The sequence below is a fragment of the Pezoporus flaviventris genome, unplaced genomic scaffold (genome assembly GCF_033815535.1).
Source record: "Pezoporus flaviventris isolate CSIRO_AGI_PZ_B2104156 unplaced genomic scaffold, CSIRO_AGI_Pfla_v1 ptg000037l, whole genome shotgun sequence".
Lineage (NCBI taxonomy): Eukaryota > Metazoa > Chordata > Aves > Psittaciformes > Psittacidae > Pezoporus > Pezoporus flaviventris.
Genome location: NW_026892585.1, coordinates 6801899 through 6819575, shown reverse-complemented (window position 1 = coordinate 6819575; position 17677 = coordinate 6801899). Strand labels below are relative to the sequence as shown.

At 40.7% G+C, this 17677-nt stretch overlaps 2 protein-coding genes across 9 annotated transcripts in view; one reads left to right on the top strand and one right to left on the bottom strand.

The window, feature by feature from the left end:
- Positions 1-17677, top strand: part of CUL1 (cullin 1) — a 307965-nt gene that overhangs the window by 48709 nt on the left and 241579 nt on the right. For 3 of the 4 annotated variants that reach the window (XM_061464596.1, XM_061464598.1, XM_061464597.1), the window contains exons 20-22: positions 533-638; positions 1513-1626; positions 2139-2702. In XM_061464596.1, the coding sequence (XP_061320580.1) occupies positions 533-638; positions 1513-1626; positions 2139-2219 (301 nt within the window). In that variant the 3' untranslated portion in view covers positions 2220-2702. Of the gene's footprint in view, positions 1-532; positions 700-1512; positions 1627-2138; positions 2703-17677 lie in introns of those variants that run through there. The other variant, XM_061464599.1, reaches the window with a different exon arrangement.
- EZH2 (enhancer of zeste 2 polycomb repressive complex 2 subunit) overlaps positions 4120-17677 on the bottom strand; it is a 52904-nt gene continuing 39346 nt past the window's right edge. For all 5 annotated transcript variants that reach the window (XM_061464602.1, XM_061464604.1, XM_061464601.1 and 2 more), the window contains exons 10-20: positions 16351-16591; positions 15775-15944; positions 15309-15403; positions 9669-9709; positions 8459-8584; positions 7778-7956; positions 6871-6966; positions 6203-6284; positions 5352-5432; positions 5157-5241; positions 4120-4455 (exon numbers count right to left, since the gene is read on the bottom strand). In XM_061464602.1, coding sequence (XP_061320586.1) covers positions 4395-4455; positions 5157-5241; positions 5352-5432; positions 6203-6284; positions 6871-6966; positions 7778-7956; positions 8459-8584; positions 9669-9709; positions 15309-15403; positions 15775-15944; positions 16351-16591 — 1257 coding nt within the window. In that variant the 3' untranslated portion in view covers positions 4120-4394. The remainder of the gene's footprint in view (positions 4456-5156; positions 5242-5351; positions 5433-6202; positions 6285-6870; positions 6967-7777; positions 7957-8458; positions 8585-9668; positions 9710-15308; positions 15404-15774; positions 15945-16350; positions 16592-17677) is intronic.

The following is a 17677-nucleotide window of genomic DNA, read 5'->3' as shown; positions in this document are numbered from 1 at the left end:
TCAGTTTAGAACTTCAGAGTGAGCAGTGGTTGGGGAACTTAACAACCCTCAATTATCAGGAGGTTTTCTTACCTATTTTAACCAGTGTTCTCTCAATGTGTGTTTTCAGCTTTTCACAGTACTGTGGTGACTTCTTACCATGCTTACCAGAGCATAGACATAAACACACACACATTCAGTGAGGAGTTCAGTACTTCCTGAGGATAAGATCTGAGCAAAAGGAACATTTTAAACCCTTTCCTTGTACCTCACTCTTTATCTGTTTTCTTCCCTCCTTGACCAATAATTAAAGGTTAGGGAATTCCTGGTCAGTTGTGTTAAGGCAGTGATAGAAGCAGCTCAGGGTCACTGTACTGCGTGGCTCGGTGGTTCCCAATTTACGGCACACAGGACTATACTAGAGTAACAGATCCCCTCTCCACTCCAGCATTCCCCATGCCCTGGCTTTTTCTGGAGTTGGGTTTTGCTCAGGGTTTGTTTGGTTTCTAAACAGGCTCATTGTTTTATTGACCTCTGGTGTTTTCCTTTACAGCAAGAAATTAAGGGTAAACATCAACGTGCCAATGAAGACTGAACAGAAGCAGGAGCAAGAAACTACACACAAAAACATAGAGGAAGATAGGAAACTACTGATTCAGGTGACTTGCATTGCAGGATGCTGCCATGCTGTGAACTTCAGAATTACAGTGTTGTGATCCTGTAATGAAATTCATTGTGGGGTTTTCTTGAGTTCTATTAAGAGACAACAGGCCATTGCATTGCACTGCGTCAGAGCTAAAACTGTATTTACAGTGCTCTTAAGGGTGACTGCAGTCTGTCATAGAAAATCATAGTATCACAGACTGGTTTGGGGACTCTAAAGCTCATCCAGTACCAACCCCTGCCATGGGCAGGGACACCTTCCACTAGAGCAGGTTGCTCCAAGCCCTGTCCAACCTGGCATTTCCAAAATGTGGAAGGCATGGTAGGACACTGTTCTTCATGTCTGCTTATATCATGTTGATGAGGGTTTGGGTTCTGTGGATGCAGACACCCCCTGACGTCCGCGCAGGGTGAAAGCCAGGTAGCATGGACTTAACCGTGTGTTTTCTATCAGTTCATCTGGGCTCCACTTGAGAAGCAAAGGGGTGGGGGAAGGAAATACAAATGTGCTACTTAGAGTGTCACAGTAAGGTTATATATATGAAGTAAGGCTTTCTGTTACCTAAGTGTGGTTTCATGTAGCTCTTGGTACCGGTTGGTACTATTGTTATGACTGACCATAAGCATAGTTTGTAACATTCGTATGTCAAAACCACTTCTGCTGACTGTATGCTGTGTAGAATCTGAGTGCTTAAAGTCTGTGTGAGTAGTGGACATCTGTAGGCATGCTTCTCCCCCTCTGTGCTCAGGTTTGCTGTGATGATGCTTCTTGTGCTAGCAGACATGATCTGCTGGGGAAGTAAAAATGGCTTTATCCAGCAGCAGGACAAGTAGTTTGCTCCTAAGCACCTTTCCATCTTTGCTGTGCAGGCTGCTATTGTGAGAATCATGAAAATGAGGAAGGTTCTAAAACACCAGCAACTCCTTGGAGAAGTGCTAACACAGCTGTCCTCAAGGTTCAAGCCACGAGTTCCAGTAATTAAGGTGAGAACCACAGCTCTAAACCCGTGTTCCAGAAGGTGAGGAGGACATAGACTGAATACATGCTGCTGAATTAAAAAGGAAAGCCAAGGAGATGGGGTGGGTAGGGACAGATTTTTGGAGCTGTAAATAAGTAGGAAATATTTCAACCAGAAATAGGGTGTTTATAAAATGCGTGTTTTGTACTGTTGGCAGTGGTAAAATAGCAGCTTGATTGCATCTTTCCACATCAGTGCCAGCTTACAGTCTTCGCTCCAGGCTTACCTCTTCTTCCTGCCTTCCCAGTTGTGGGAGTTCCACTGCTGGTGACCCAGCTCAATAGAAAGTTTCGTGCTCTCTCCTAGAACAAAGAGGATTAGTGAAGTCCTCTGCTTGATGCGGTCAGAGTTGCCCTGGTTTGTGCCCTTTGCCTACTCCCCTGCTTCACTTGGCAGGAAGCTCGGTGGCCAAAATCACTCGCAGTTTGTAGCAACCATAGAGGGGTGTCCCACCACTTGCGTTTGTTCCTCCCACAGAAATGCATCGACATCCTGATCGAGAAGGAGTACTTGGAACGTGTAGATGGTGAGAAGGACACCTACAGTTACTTGGCTTAACGTTTTTATTAGCAATTACTTGACTGTGTGACACTCGGCAAATAGGTATGTGATGGAACGAACGAAAGCAACGGAACTTCATAGCAGCCACCCTGCTGCCATTTGGACCTCCCTTTTTAATACCTGAGACCAGGACTCCCATCAGCCAGTCTCAGCTTTACATCAGAACTGCTCAGGATTGATACATTTCAAGTATGTAAATATGGACACCAATGCCATTTAACCTAATTTAAGAACAGAAAGGAATCAAACCCTTCTCCTTTAAGGGTTGCATGCTACTGCATTTAAATCAATACATTGGCTATAGGATAAACAGCTGCCATCCCAGGCAGCACTTAGAAATGTTGGCAGCACTTTGAGAGCGAGTCTGAATGGACCCATGTGTAATCTGCTATGAAAACCCATTTGTATAGTGTGTTTCATTTTTTAATGTGTGATAAATAAAAAACAAAACAAAATTAAAAGATTTCTGTACAAGTTGCATTTGGTTTTAAGTTTCATGATTTATCTTTCTAAATGTAAATAAAAGGTATAATGGTTATGAAAGCTGTAGAAATTCGTTTCACTTCTCCTCCTTTGCCAGGGCTTCTGGCGATTTAAGCACACTTTGTTCTTTTAAGCAATGAATTGTCATCTACCATCAAATGTGTTATTTCTTTTTTGAGAGGAAATAGCTTTGAACAGAAAAGAAAGTTGTGATGATTTCACAGGGTATGCAAAATAGAAAACACTTAAACACTTAGAATATACACAGCAGTACTTGCTGATCTGATAGTGGAGGGGTTTCTAGTGTTGTTTAATATACTGTGAAGGGCATCACCTCTGCCTCAGTGCTGCCCTGTATGAAGAAGGTTTTGGATACCCCTTTCTTTGACTAGGACAGAAAATTGAGTGTTCCTGAACATTAATGACCATGAAATGCAGCCTATGATGAGAATTAAAATAGCTTGGAGTGTTACTGCACCTGTATAGAGGGACCAGACTTCATTCTTCTCACACTGTTGTGTGTTCATTTGTCTATGTGAAATTTGGCTTTCGCTGCTGCCATCCTCACAGGTCTCCCTTTTGGTAACTTACTTAAAGAACCAAATTTTTGCAGCCAAACCCTTCTTTCCCCCCACCTTAGAATGTGGGTTCTACTCAGTGTTTGTTCTGGCATGAAGGGAGCCGGGTTTTGTGTCAATTCTCATTTTTCTCTGAGGGAAATTGAACTTTTCATGGTTACAATGGAGCTGTGACCTACAAGGCTGTGGGTTAAGAAAATAAAATAATGGAGCAGTATTAGATGTGATCCAAATGGATTTGGAAAATGGGAGATGAGTCTCAGCCCCACTTGAGCTTTTGCATGCTTGCTGTCCCTATTCAGAAAGAACTTAAAATTGCCCTGAGGACTGCAGCTTGGGTAATAGAAGCCTCTTGATGTTCCTTTTTCAAATTGCATCTTGGAATTTGGAAGACTGGAGCTTGTGCTGCTGTTTGTGCTGGCTTTACAACGCTGTTTTGTGTGGTTTGCGTAGCCTCTTCAGGCAGAAAGCTTTGAGTTAGTAGGTTATAGCAGGGTATAAGAGTGGTGGGGTGAAAAGAAACAGGCTGAATGATTCAAGGCTCAAAGCCCAGCCTTAGCCCTTCACTGGTTAAAGCAGTTTCTCTGTACATGGTGTAGGAGGTAAGGACTGATGAGGCTTAGCAAAAGCAGAGAAAAACTTTTAAACACTGATATTGTGACAAGAGTTTGGTTGATGATCATCCTCACTGATGTCTCCTGCACTGTCTTTCTTCATATTAATCAAGGAGCATTAACAGAATAGACAAGCATGTACTTGCCTTTGCTCAGAAGCTGAAGGGCAGAATTCCCGTTGCTTCCTCAACTGGCTGACACAAAATTCCAACACAGTTCCAGTAAAAATGAAGAAGTTCAAGTATCCTTTATTCAAGGTTGAAAAATGTACCACACCACGTTATTGCAAAAGTTCATAGGTACAAAACACTTTGCAGCTGGTGAGAAGGCAATAAAAAGTTGGGGTTGGTTTGAAATTTGTTACTATAAATTACAGTTACAGTACTCTGCAAATACAGAATTGCAAATTGCATTTTTGTTTTTACTAAAATTGCCCACAGTACTAGAAATTCCTGAAGATAAGGCAGCTGTTTGTTTAAAAGAAGAGGTAGCTGGTGTCAAGGGATTTCCATTTCTCTTTCAATGCCCACATACTTAAGGGCATCAGCTTGGCTATATCTGAAATTAAAGAAAATAAAACCAAAAATCAAGCCCAGTAACACAGAACATTTTCACTTTGTTCTGACACAAAAAAGCAGCACCAGAGCCCGGTCACAAGCTGGGGCCCTTAATCCTTGCGTGCATTAGCTGATGCAGAATAACGCTGACACTACTCCAGAAACTGCTTTTAGAGCAGTTTGACCAAGAGGAAACATCACAGTGGAATCTCACAATGCTGAAGTTCTTTTTGGCTAGTGGAAAGCAGCTGCATTTCTCAAGGTTGACTGACTTACACAGTATCATCACTGGACAGCTTAGCTTTCTTCGAGGGAGATGACTTAAGAGGAAATTACAAACACAACCCTAACAAGCACTTCTCTAATAACACAAGAATACTTCTTCCCATTTCTGAACACCAGCGGGTACCTAGGGCACCCAGCCTGATGAAGGTTGATGTGCAGGTTTGTCCTTGTTTGTCACTAAACTTTGCTCTACACAAGCTGCTGTTCCAAGTTTGCAAAGCTCTTAACCAGCTGCTTTCTCAAGTAATTCTTACTATACTATCTCATATTAATATCTGTGCAAGGGGACTGGTTCTCTGCTGTTGAGACCTGATGCTGTAAAGGAGGCAGGCACAGTAAGCAGTGGTGAGCTGGGCAGAAATACTGAAAGCTAATCCAGCCTATGATAGGAAGAAGTTACAAAATCCATCTACCAACCTGTAGTCAAAGAACAGTTCTTCGCCAGTCTGAATGGCTCTTTTAGCAAATATTCCTATTCTGTGATCACCGTTAACCATCATAACTGTAAAAAGAAATGGAAACTTACATTAACACAATAATGGTAAAAATGTGTATTCTCAGTAGCCCACAACATTTCATATGTTGCTAAAAGCAAGCAGATGTACAACTTACCTTTTGCATAGCAGTTGGGATTTACTGAATGGTTTGCAAATCTAATTTTGTTGCCCTTGCGTGTTGCATCAACCACAAAATCTAGGGAGGGAAGAAACAAATGACATCTACACGTTTGTGCTTAATATCTAGAGTGCTAGGATATTAGCAGCTGGAAAAGGTAACTGTTCAGTTACTCACGCGGGAGAGCTGGCACATCATCCTACAACAGCTATATTGTTCTGCAAGACACATGCTATTCCTGCTGCCCAACACTGTGCTTTCCATTTATCTCCCGCCACGGTGGCACTACCTGAGTTTCTCATTTGAAGCTCCTCTACTTTATTCCACAAGGACAAGCTCCACACATATGCTAAGTCAACATTGACATAAAGCAGCTTTTTTTCCTGCTTTCAAGTATGTCCCATGATTTCACACTTAGCACAGTCGGTATTTGTCTCTTCAAGTGGCAGTAGCCACATGCCATGTATCTGTGTGGCTTTTATCCTCCCAACATAACTGCTTATTTAATTAACAGTAAAATTATCTTTGACAATGCCCAAGCAAGCCTTTTAAATTCTTTAGGCTACTTAATGCTTGCACATAGTTTTACTTCATTAAATTCTAATTCTACTCCTCTTGTGTAATAGGTTCCATCACTACTACTTAGTGCTGTAGCGATGTTTCCTAACATGTAGGAAAAAAAGAAAAGCACTAGCTTTGAGTATTAGGGATCCACACACTGCTAGGAAAAGATGGGGAGAAGAACAAAAAACTTCTCCATGTTACCCTGCAAAAGAACAGGGCTGACGAAAATGGTGACTGTGCGTATTTGATCTATGCTGCAAGGGGTGTGACTAGCACATACATACCATTATTCAAGTTAAACAGAAAGCTGCACATGTACTTGTCATATACTTTTCCTCTTCTGTCTGCCTCATCCTGAGAAATAATCTGAAAGAAATAGTACTTGTCAAAGAGACCACCTCTTCCCTTCGGTAGGCATAGCAGCTTAAGGTCAAAAACCCCAGACATTCCAAAAGGTTTTTATTCTTTGCAACTGAAAATATTCTTAAACATGAAGTACTGTTTTCAGCAAGCACCCTGCACTCACCACTCAACAATGGCTTGCTCTTAGCATGAATAAGCTCTTTCAGAGCAGAAGGAGAGTAAGAGTTGCTTCTCATCTCAAAATCAAAACTGCGAATCCAATTTGGGGGTTTATTACTACAGCATGTGATTTAATGAAAATGCCTGCTGGATTTTAGTACTATACTAAGTGATTTTGCACAGAATTCCAGGCGTGTCTGAACTAAAGTTACATCCAAGACAAAAATGACATTCCAGCCTCTCATTCTCACAAGAACCTATGCCAAATTTTGGTGACATTCCAATGTTAAGCTCCCAGCTCCAGCAGTAACTGTATATGGAGTCAGCCACATCTCTCTCTAATACCAAGTCAAGAGACAATCTCTTGGTCCCCAGCCAACACACAACTCACCAATTAAACTCATACATAACCAGTGATCTCTGTTCTTACCTCACCACAGTATTCAGAGATGAATTCATTCTTCTGTACAGGATCTTTGATGAAAATTCCCCAGCCTGCCACATCTGAAGGTGCCAATAGCAAGTGCTGTGGGAGAGAAAACCAACAAATTTAGACATGCCTGGTTTTTGTCTGGGCTTTTTGTTGTGGGCTTTGGTTTGAAGTATATCCCTTTATGAAGTATATGCTGGGGAAGAGAAAACAAATTCTTCTCATTATCAAACACACACTAAAATTGCAGCTTGTGGATCAGAAATTGTATGTGAAAGAAAAGCCAAGTGAAGTACCCGAAAACTAGTAAAAAGTTTAACCTTGAAATGTAGGTGGTTTATATATAAACACATACACTAAAGACTTTGAACTAGAAATGTCTGCAGACAGGAGCCCGCTACTGGCAAATTCAGTATTGGACTGAACTAGTTTGTGAGAAGATGTTCCTCAGGTTCCAATAAACCTTGGTTGGTTTATTTAACAGAGGTGAACGGGCTTTTGAGATCTCTCTGGTAGCCTGTATACAAGTTTGTGCATTACAATCCACAAGTGAAAAAAGAAATAGTATCTATGTCTGAGCTGAAACTCCTTACGCTGATCCAAGGAAAGACTGATGAGCTATCATTTTAGAACAGCAGCCTATGTGCAAGCTGCAAGCAAAGCCTGAATGTGTAAGAGGAGATACTCTCTTGCACAGTTACACAAACAACTGACTGACACATGATGAAATGTACAGTAGAGCTTAACAGCAGCACATGAACGAGCTAACATCAGTGACAGCTACCTCCTTTTTCGTTTCCCTTTTCCTATTATCATGAAGAAATGGAAGAAATCCCATTGTCTGGCATGAAAATATAAAGCCACCTCAAACCCAAAGCAATAGGCAGGTAACTGTGCAGCTACGTACCTTTTTGGATCCTCTCTGAATGCTGCAGTTCTTGCAAGAAACATTTTTGCTGTCCCAGTGGTCGGCTGCTCCACATGTTAAACAGAGGTCAGGATCACATTCGCGTACAGCTAGGTAACATGGACACTGCTTAGTGTTGCATTGTGCTTTACAGCGACATCCAGGAAACCTATTTTGGCCTAAAAAAGAATAAATAGAAAACAAAAAGGGCAAGTATGAAAAAATGACATTGTAAAATTAAGAGAGTGCAGATTGAATAGGGTGCCCAGAGAAGTGGTGAATGCTCCATCCCTGGCAGTGTTCAAGGCCAAGTTGAACAGAGCCTTGGGTGACACGGTCTAGTGTGAGGTGTCCCTGCCCATGGCAGGGGGGTGGAACTGGATGATCTTAAGGTCCTTTCCAACCCAAACCAGTCTGGGATGCTATGATTATAACATATCTGAATATTAAATGAAAACACCCAATAGCCAATGGTACAGGACATTCAGAAGTACTGCAAATACTTTCCTTTCCCGATTTTACTTTAGTCTTCCTCAGTTTTAAGTCCAAAGTCTTATTTCTGCCTTCATGCAAATGGCTTTGTGCAAACAAAGTCCATGGTACAGACAGACTTCTAGCACAGAGTTAGATGTTTGAGACAGTGAGAGAAATTTATAGACAGTTTTTAAATGCTTTACTTACATTCTGAGCTGCACTGACAAAACTTCTCACAGAAGTTTTGAGCAATTACACATGGGCATGAGCTATCACAAGGCTGACGGGGATGATCACATGGCTGATAGTTGTAAACATGATTCGATGACCCATCTGAATAAAAATAGCAACATTTTGTAAAGTTGAAAGGTGCAAACAAACCACAGGCAGTTCCCTTCACTCTTGAAAGCAGAAATCCCCTTTTAGTCCTTTAACTAAGAAAACCCCCAAAATTACCAAAAGAATCCCAAGGCTACAATGAGTAGTGTCAAAAACCCAAACGCCACCAAACCAGAACTGCAACATCAGTTAGGTGTTTGTCACCATTGGCTGCCTGCTTCCTGGTGCACTTTATTCTGCCCATGACTCAGCTGCTTCAAGTGCTCAGAGCCCTGCTTACTGTGGAAAACTGAAAACAAAACTACAATGGTACAATTTCCAGTGTTCTGGAGTAACACTGATATTCAGCAAAGTGAATTGGGTCAAATACCCAAAGTAATTTTTACTCCGGAGCAACAGCTGACTTTCAAACAGATACACTGGCAGAACAATATCTGGTCATTATACCACTGTGCTTTCCTAAGTCAGTCTTCCAGTAGAGACAATGCTAGCATCTTACAGGCAAGAAGAGACTACCAGGGACAACTCTAGAGCTTTACCTGTAGAGCAGCTAGGAGAATTTGGTGCTATATATTTGCTGTTAATATTCCTGAGCTAGTGTTGGGTTTGCATGTGTGCTTAAGAATGCTCTAGTTGGCAACCAGCAACCAAAAAGCAGACACAAACTGATCGATTGCTGATGTTGCTGTAAGTCCCAACATCTCACCATGATTTTTTCAGATAACTATTTCTGAAATAAACTGGTTTGAAAACCCCCAAATGCTGCTTTTCACTGCAGCTGCTATTCTTAATACTTCAGTGAGAAGTACAGACAGAAGTTCGTACTGGAAAGACTGTAAATTCAGCTTCCTTCCCTTTTGATTGAATTCTACAGAGCTTTTCCAAGCCGTACCTTTTGTCCCTGCAATATCTGTTACGAGAACTTACTTTTTTTTTATACCCCCTATAATCCATAGCTCCCCATGTAACATATAAAATGGCTTCAAAACCCAACCCAACCCCCCAAAAACCACAAAACCAAAAAGCAACAATAGGATCTTAAAAGTTCAAGACATAAATTGAATAGAAAGATGCTAACCCTTTTTCAGCTGTATCTTTCTGCAATGAGCAGCCCACAACCTGCAAAAACACAAAACACAAGAAGGTTGACAGGAACTCCTCCTGCAATGGGCTGGGAAAGGTAGCTGTGTCTTGCACCCCACTTGACTTAAAATGGGAAAGTTTCTGGCCACAGGAACATCTGCACAAGTCACAAGTGGTTGCAGCAGATCCTCCCTGTCCCAGTCGCCTGGTGCTGACAAGATCAAGGCTTGGCAGGCTGCTCCCTCCCCCTCCCCACACCATTCCTCTAGTCTCAGGACTATACAGATGAGCAGCCACCACCCAGCCCAGGATAGAGAGATGCTTCAATTCAGATAGCCTTGAAGGAAAACCAGTAAAGAGGAGGCTGCTGGAGCTGCTTCTAGCAGGTAAAAGCAGCAGCAAAAGGAAGGACATGGAATTGCAGATATGCAAGGATGTGTTTAAATAGGGGAATGAAGGCCTGTCAGATGCTTCCTTCGCAGGACTTGGCCCCAGCACCACCCTGGTTGTCTCCTGCAGATCACAGCCAAGGGTTACTTATTTGCTGAGCAATAAGTATATGACTGCAGGAGATCACGTCTGTGGCACAGCCACACACAACACTTCTGGTTGGACACACTTTTCCCCAGTTTGTTCTCACTGGTCAATACAGTGCTAAGCCTTTTCCCTTCTACTTCAAACTGTATGCCTTTCTCTTGCATCCTTACAGTTTTCCTTCAGTGCCCTCTTTCTCTGTTAGCTCAGCCACGCTCTCTCCCTTTGCAAGAAGTGGTGGTTTTGTTGGGTGGTGGTGGTTTTCGTTGGGTTCCCCTTCCCCCAGGAATAACATGCTTTTGGTTATCATAATGTAACTCATTATACTTTAAAGTTCTTGCAAGGTACAATTACCTCTTTCATTTTGTATGCATTTCAGACTGCAAAGTCTTTGGGCAGGAAATGTCTACTATTCCATGAATAGCCCTGTCAGACACAACCGAGCAAAAAGACCTGACTGGACCTTAGGTACCAAAAGGGAAACCAAGCTTAAATATGGAGAAATCAATGGGTTTAGGTTTTCTTCAATTCTAGGCATTTTAGTTAGCACTTGAATTTCAGTGAACAATCAATGTTTATACTTCTTGGGCTTTCTTACTATGCCCTATAGCAACTCTCTCATAGTCTCACGGGAGAACCCTCATTCCCTGGCCACATAATACACAGCTAGCTGCACCTAGAAACCTCATTTTCTATGCACATTAACTTCACAGTCCAAAATACTCAACACATGTACCCAGAAATCCCCAGCACAGAGCATTTAGAAAGCTATTCTGCCTTTCAGTGAATGCAACACTCTGAAAAAGTATCTCCTGCTGTAAGTACTTAAATAGGATGTTATAGCTGCTACTTCTTCCATAAAAACAAGATATCAATTTCTACTTGGGCTCCCCCACCACACACAACAGCTTTAGGTAAACAAGATTCTCTATGCAGTTGCCTTTTCAAAGCTCTACTGTTAGACTTAAAGCTAAGTGCTTGACAGCCAACTTTCTTATAAGCCTTGGAAGGCACTCATGCAAGTTAGAAACCCACAGAGGCAGACTTGTCCAAGTAACTGAGGTTGAGGGGAAGCAACAAACCCAAAGACTATCAGCATTACAGAGCGCTGCAATAAATAGATGATATCCCTACTAAGAGTGACTCACTTGAGAAAAAAAGGCTACCAACATACTTAGAGTTTCGAGCTGATGACTCTTGCTAAGATGACAGTTCCCATACAATTGAAAGAAGTGGTGCAATTTTGACTTGAATTACTCTAATGCACATCAAACTACTTTTCCTTTTTGTCTGTCTGGTATTTGGATTATGTACCTTATACTGTATTTTAACAGTTCTTTCATAGAAGCTTGTCTGTCAGCCCAAGATAATAAGGACCTCCTAGCATACCAAACCCTTAAAAGCTTTCTGTCTCTAGACTTCTTAAAACACCATTTAATTAGAAATCAGTATGATTTTTTTCCTTTGGTAAACACTATCTTAATACTTCAAGCATAAAATGCCACTAGCTGACTCGTGGCCACCTGAGACTTTTTGGTTTCCACGGAAAACTATAGGCTTTATGGACAAGATCATGTGAATATAACAAAGATTGCCACCATCAAAGCATTAACCCTAACATCTCATAACGGATAGAAAATCAAATACAACAGTCACAACGGCAAAGGCATCCTTTGTCGCCCATTCTTTGGGCGACATGGTCTAGGGTGAAGCATCCCTGCCCATGGAACTAGACTATATTAAGGTCCTTTCCAACCCTAACTATTCTATGATTCTACCAGCATGGCTGCTCTTGTAAGAGATGGGTGTCACAGAAAGAAGAGAACCTAGCAAGGAAGAAGCTGCAGAAGTACAGTGTAAGCATGAATTGTGGGGAATGACAAAAGACAGCATGAAGCAAGCTGCTAACATTGACCAATTCAACAGGAGGTTTGCTTAGCACAAACAAATAGTACATCCATTGACTAGTAGCTTTCAAAAACTGCCAGGAAGCACTGCAAGTTCCCCCAGCTGGCGCACAAGCTGAAGCCTGAATGAGTACCATACTAGAAGTGGACTACTTCAGCTATCTGCCTGTAATCTGCTACCTCAACCAGAAACAAAATGCAAGATCTGGTCCCATGCACAAGGAAGTAAAAGAAAGGGAAAGACAAAATGGACAAAGCTCTCGTGACTTGAAGCACTGTAAAAAACAAGGCAGCAAATTGGAAACTCAGTGGCAGATCTCCAAGCAAGCAGGTGGATATGTACATCTGGTTCCTGACATCTGCAGAACAGCCACCTTAGAAAACAAGTGTTTCCAGAAGCATTATGACAGAAGCTGTCAAAAATATTGTTCCTCTGTGCTAACAATCAGTGTTTTTAGGAGGCACTGCTATAAGCTAATCAGGCAGTAGGAATGCATTCTTTGGAAGAAGTAACAATAGCATTTCTTTCTCTGCACACGGATACTCTGCTACCAGAAACAGCACTGAAAACTCAAAATACGTGACCAATGATGTCAACGTATGTTAGTTAATTCTGTGCAGTGTTTGATTTTCTGGCAGCACTCAAACACTTCTTTTCAGCCTCCCAAATCATCTTATCCAAAGCCTCTTCACCACTCTAAGACTTGGCCTTCCAACCAGGTGGCATAGAGAATATCTGTGCCAATGCCTCAACTGCATGTGCTGCCCGATAACAGTGAGAATTTAAGTATCTATTAAAGGGCACCCTGAACTCTAAGGAAGAGCTATGTAACATATTGAAACTTACGCAGTGCACAGCAGCCCAGCAGAAGGTGGAGGAAAACCAGAAAATGGGAAAAAAGAAATCCTGTCAAATAAATCTGACTAAGTAAACGAAGAATAGGGGATGAGGGAGGGGAGGAAAACAAAAAACAATCGAGAAGCAGCATTACATGGCCCTACAATCAACAACAGATCCTTACTAACCCAGAGGAAGGACTGCTGATTTATTAAAGCAAATATAACTCAGCTTCCAGCAATGGAAAAAAACCACATACACATAACAGAATGACCATTACTCTTTCTTGGTTCAGATTTTTCTATTGGCTTCTATATGAAGTACTTGGTCCTCCAGTAAAGCAGAGTTTTTACAAACTGCCAGGTCCAATGCATGGGATGTGCTCTGACACTTACTGGCTCTGCAGAAAACAAGTGTCTTCTCTCATTAATTGGCCTTATTGTGGCTATCTAACAAAATGGACACTGGAAGGGGGAAAAGAATATCTTTTACTACCCGAGAGGGCTGTGGCCTTGCCAACTAGTTGCTCAGTATGCCTATACAGGCACCAAGATCAGATGGAAAGAAAATTTGCTATCAAATCAGTTACAAGAGGCCATTAAAAGCAGCTTTCTTACTCTAGGAGTAAGTAAAGTCAACTAAAAGAAACTTAAACAGAGAAAGACTTCCAGATGGTTTTCCCAATTGCTAGTTGTGTGCCACCTTTATAGTGCTCAGATTACAGTAGTATGCAGATGGGCTAAATGATTTTCCTTTGTCAAAGACTACTGCACACAGAAGAACAGAGACAACTGGATTGCCACATAGTCTGGAAAATCAACGGATTTATCTCCTTCCTTCAATGAGATTTAAAAGAATTGTCACTTCAAAAACTAAACAGCTAGCATAAAAGTTTTTATACTGTTAACTAATAACAAAACACCACCAAGAAATCCCACGTAATGGTATCTGGTTTCACTTATTTGGGGAAAAATCCTAAACAACATACCCCCTAAAAGTCTCAAAACTTCAAAACAGTGTCAACACAGTAACCATACAATCTATTTCATCTTAAAATACATTTGAGCCTTTTAGTAGCTCTTTTCAAATAGATGTAGTGGCACCATTTTGATAGCAAACTCTGTCAATCTGAAAGAAAACTAATTCCCAAAGTTGCACTATGGCTAATATAACTCCAAATTTAAACAGCCAAGCCCACCAAATGCCCATAAACTTGAAAACTATGCCAACAGCATTAAATAGATAGCTTTTGGTATGAATAAGATCTCTTCCAGATGCTCACTGAATCTTTTCCTAACTTGCATCAGTTGCCTCCCCGCTACAAAGCGGAAACACGCTACTCCACGTCAACAGTATCTCTGAGCCAGTAGCAGGGATTTACCTAAGCCTGGAAATACTAAATATACTTAGGCAAGCTAAGAGATAAGAACTGGAAGAAGAACTGGAACAACAAACTTGGGGGAAATAAGGGAAGTTAAAAGGAGAAATAGGAGACTTTATGGAAAAAAAATTGTACTTATTGCTCACAGAAAGAAATGTTCTTGCCAATTTTCAGTCAGCTTTTTATCTCCTATGTTTTTATCCCCAGGAATAAAACTACTCAACATAGAGTTGCATTTTTCAAACCTCAGGATTCTCAAAGAAAAAATGGCTTTCACTGACAGACAGCAGCCACTGAGTTCACGATTTCAACAGAAATTGTTTCAGATGGTCTTTGTGGCTCAAGCAAAAGGCCTGGTTTTGTTCTTCATTGCAGCTTCACTTCGAATAACTTGTTAACCTGGTCCTTTAAAGTTCTAGTTGATTACAAAACTGAGGTGCTACCAAGGAAAAGTATCTCTTAAAAGAAAAAGGCAATCCTCTAGTTTGCTAAAACGCTTTTGCTTACTGACCATCTGAATCATAATGAAAGACGCTTCACCATAAAAACCCCATAAGCTTTAATTTAGGAAATACCATATAATCGTTATTGAATCCCGTTATAACGATTCTAAAACACATGATTTATTGCTGCAAACAAAATTATACCACAATATCCTGAATGTTATAACAAGCTGTGTAGAGGATTTCCAATTTAACTTGGTTCGACTACTTGCAGCAATACACCTAGAAGAACCTGGCTGTAAAAGAGGTTAAAAAAGAAGGGAGACGGTAAGAGAAGTGGAAGGTTACACTTGCCAATGCAGTAAGACTTTTGTCTGAAACCAAAACACCACTTTGCTCTAATGCTGCAAATTTTGGTTTTGGAAGCAAAAGGTGAAGAATTGCATGACTTTTTCCTCCAAAATACTTTCGGTTCTGATCCCCTGTATCTCAAATTTATTGTTATGCTAAGGTTATTTAGTAACAGATTTACCTGTGTTTCCTTTTCTTCTTTCTGGGAGGAGTATCAACATCTTCAGCAGGGACTGGAGCAATAATACTAGATTCCTTTACTCTAAACTCATACACCTAACAAGAGATACCATAATACATCCACGATAAATCTCTCACTGGTAGAAAGTTGCTCATTTTCCAAGTTAGTATGATTTCCTCCAACCAACAACTTACAGATTATATCCAGTCATAGTCTCTTTTCAAGACATTTAAAGTTGATTGTCATTTAACAACAGAGTCTAATTTAAGCCTCCTGTAAATTTAATTTTAAAATAGTTTTAAAACTAACTTTTATCTACTTGTGGCATGAATTCTGGATCATAGCATTCTTGGGAAAACCAAGAAAATTCATTAATTTTCTCTTTTAGTAATCAATACTAGTATTTCTGTACTTCAGTTTTAAAAGTAAAGTGCTATCATCCTTAGTAAGTAGCTTCTCTTCTTACCTGCCTGCACGTTTTGGTCCCAATCAATCTGGCAATTGCACAGAAGTTGTCATAGTAGGTGCCAATAAGAACTCTAAACATTGAGGCTTCTGCACCACTCCATTCCACGTTCTCTGGAGGCTCAATATTTGGCTTCATCTTTATTGGTGTTTGACACCTAGAATTTGCTTCTGTAATAAATGAGAGTACGGGTCAATGGAAGGCTGTGTTCCAAAAATTTTATATCGCCTTTAAAAATGTCTAATAATTAATTGTCCTTAAATATATCCCAGGTTTCTGTTGTTTTTTCCTAATTCAAGTGCCACAACAACACAGCACTTTCCACGTGCCCCTTCAAGAAGTTAAAAATTAGGTAACAGTAGCTACTGAAATCACATGATCTCACCTCTATATATAAATTGAGACAATCTAGAAATTTTCTTAGTCTTCTCTTTTATTAAGCTCATGTTATTAGTGTCTTTTGAGTCAGATCCATATATTCCAAACACATGGTTTCTAGGATCACTGGGCTCAACTCGTTTTTGATTCTCTTAAGCACTGCAGCAAACTGAATAAAGAAGCCTTGACTAGCCTTACCAGAGGAACTAGATGTTTCATCTTTCTTTTCTTCTTCTTCTTTATCATTATTTTCTCCTCCAGTTTCAGTTCCAGCTTCTCTATCGCTATCTGTGTCTTTAGATTCCAACACATTTATTGTTGGTGTACTAGGTCTGCTGGTGTTGTTCGGAAGTCTTCCCCTCCGGCGGCCACCGGGGCGCTTCGGTGGTGTCTTTATGCGCTCAGCAGTCAAGGCAGCTGCAAACTCCTTTGCACCTTCCTAAACACAAAACATTACCATTTTCAGTAAAAGAATTATCATAGAATCACAGAATGGTTTGGGTTGGAAAGGACCTTAAGATCATCCAGTTCCATCCACCTGCCATGGGCAGGGACACCTCACACTAGACCATGTCATCCAAGGCTCTGTCCAGCATGGTCTTGAACACTGCCAGGGATGGGGCAGCCATAGCTTCTCTGAGCACCCTGTGCCAGTGCCTCACCACCCTCACAGTAAAGAACTTCTTCCTTATATCTAACCTCAACTACCCTGTTTCAGTTTGAACCCATCACCCCTTGCCCTATTGCTACAGTCTCTGGCGAAGAGTCCCTCTCCAGCATCCTTGTAGGCCCCCTTCAGATATCGGAAAGCTGCTGAGGCCTAAAACCTCATAGCAAAAACTGTTTTCAGCTATGTCAGGGATTGAGGGAGATCACATTCTACTTGCATAGTATGTAACTTTGCATTATTCTACAAATTAATCACATACACACAAATGCCAGTTAAATGTTCTCTAACCATTAACATAAATACTTCTGATGCCATAATGAAAACAACCCCAACCCTACATTTACAAAGCATTTATGTCAGCATTAGAGTTCCACTTTCATTTTGACTGTCAAGTGAAAAACAATTCAATAGTAAAGATCTGTTTTTCTAGATGACAAAAAAATAAGAGAATTTGCCGCAGAGAATACCCTTCAAAATACAAGAACTCTCCCTTGCACATGGCACTTAAACAATATGCATTTCTGCATTTTTAAAAATGCAGTCACTGGTAATTTGTTTTCAGGTGGAAAAGGGTCTGACAATTCATAGTCAATTTCTAGATTGGAAAATTAGGTGGTTTCTAAAAAAAATTAGGAGAAGTATGAGAGATTTGAAATTTTATTATTAAGGATTTCACCTTATTAACTTCTATCCTGTTGTTTCTTAAGAGCACAAATACTGGATAGAATATGCCTTCAGCAAACTAAAACACCTTTATCATTTTGAGTTGTAATTTTACATACGAGAGAGCTAAAAGTCTGCAAGACCCAGACCTTTGACTAAATTGGACACAATAGCAGCCACACATTATTAGGA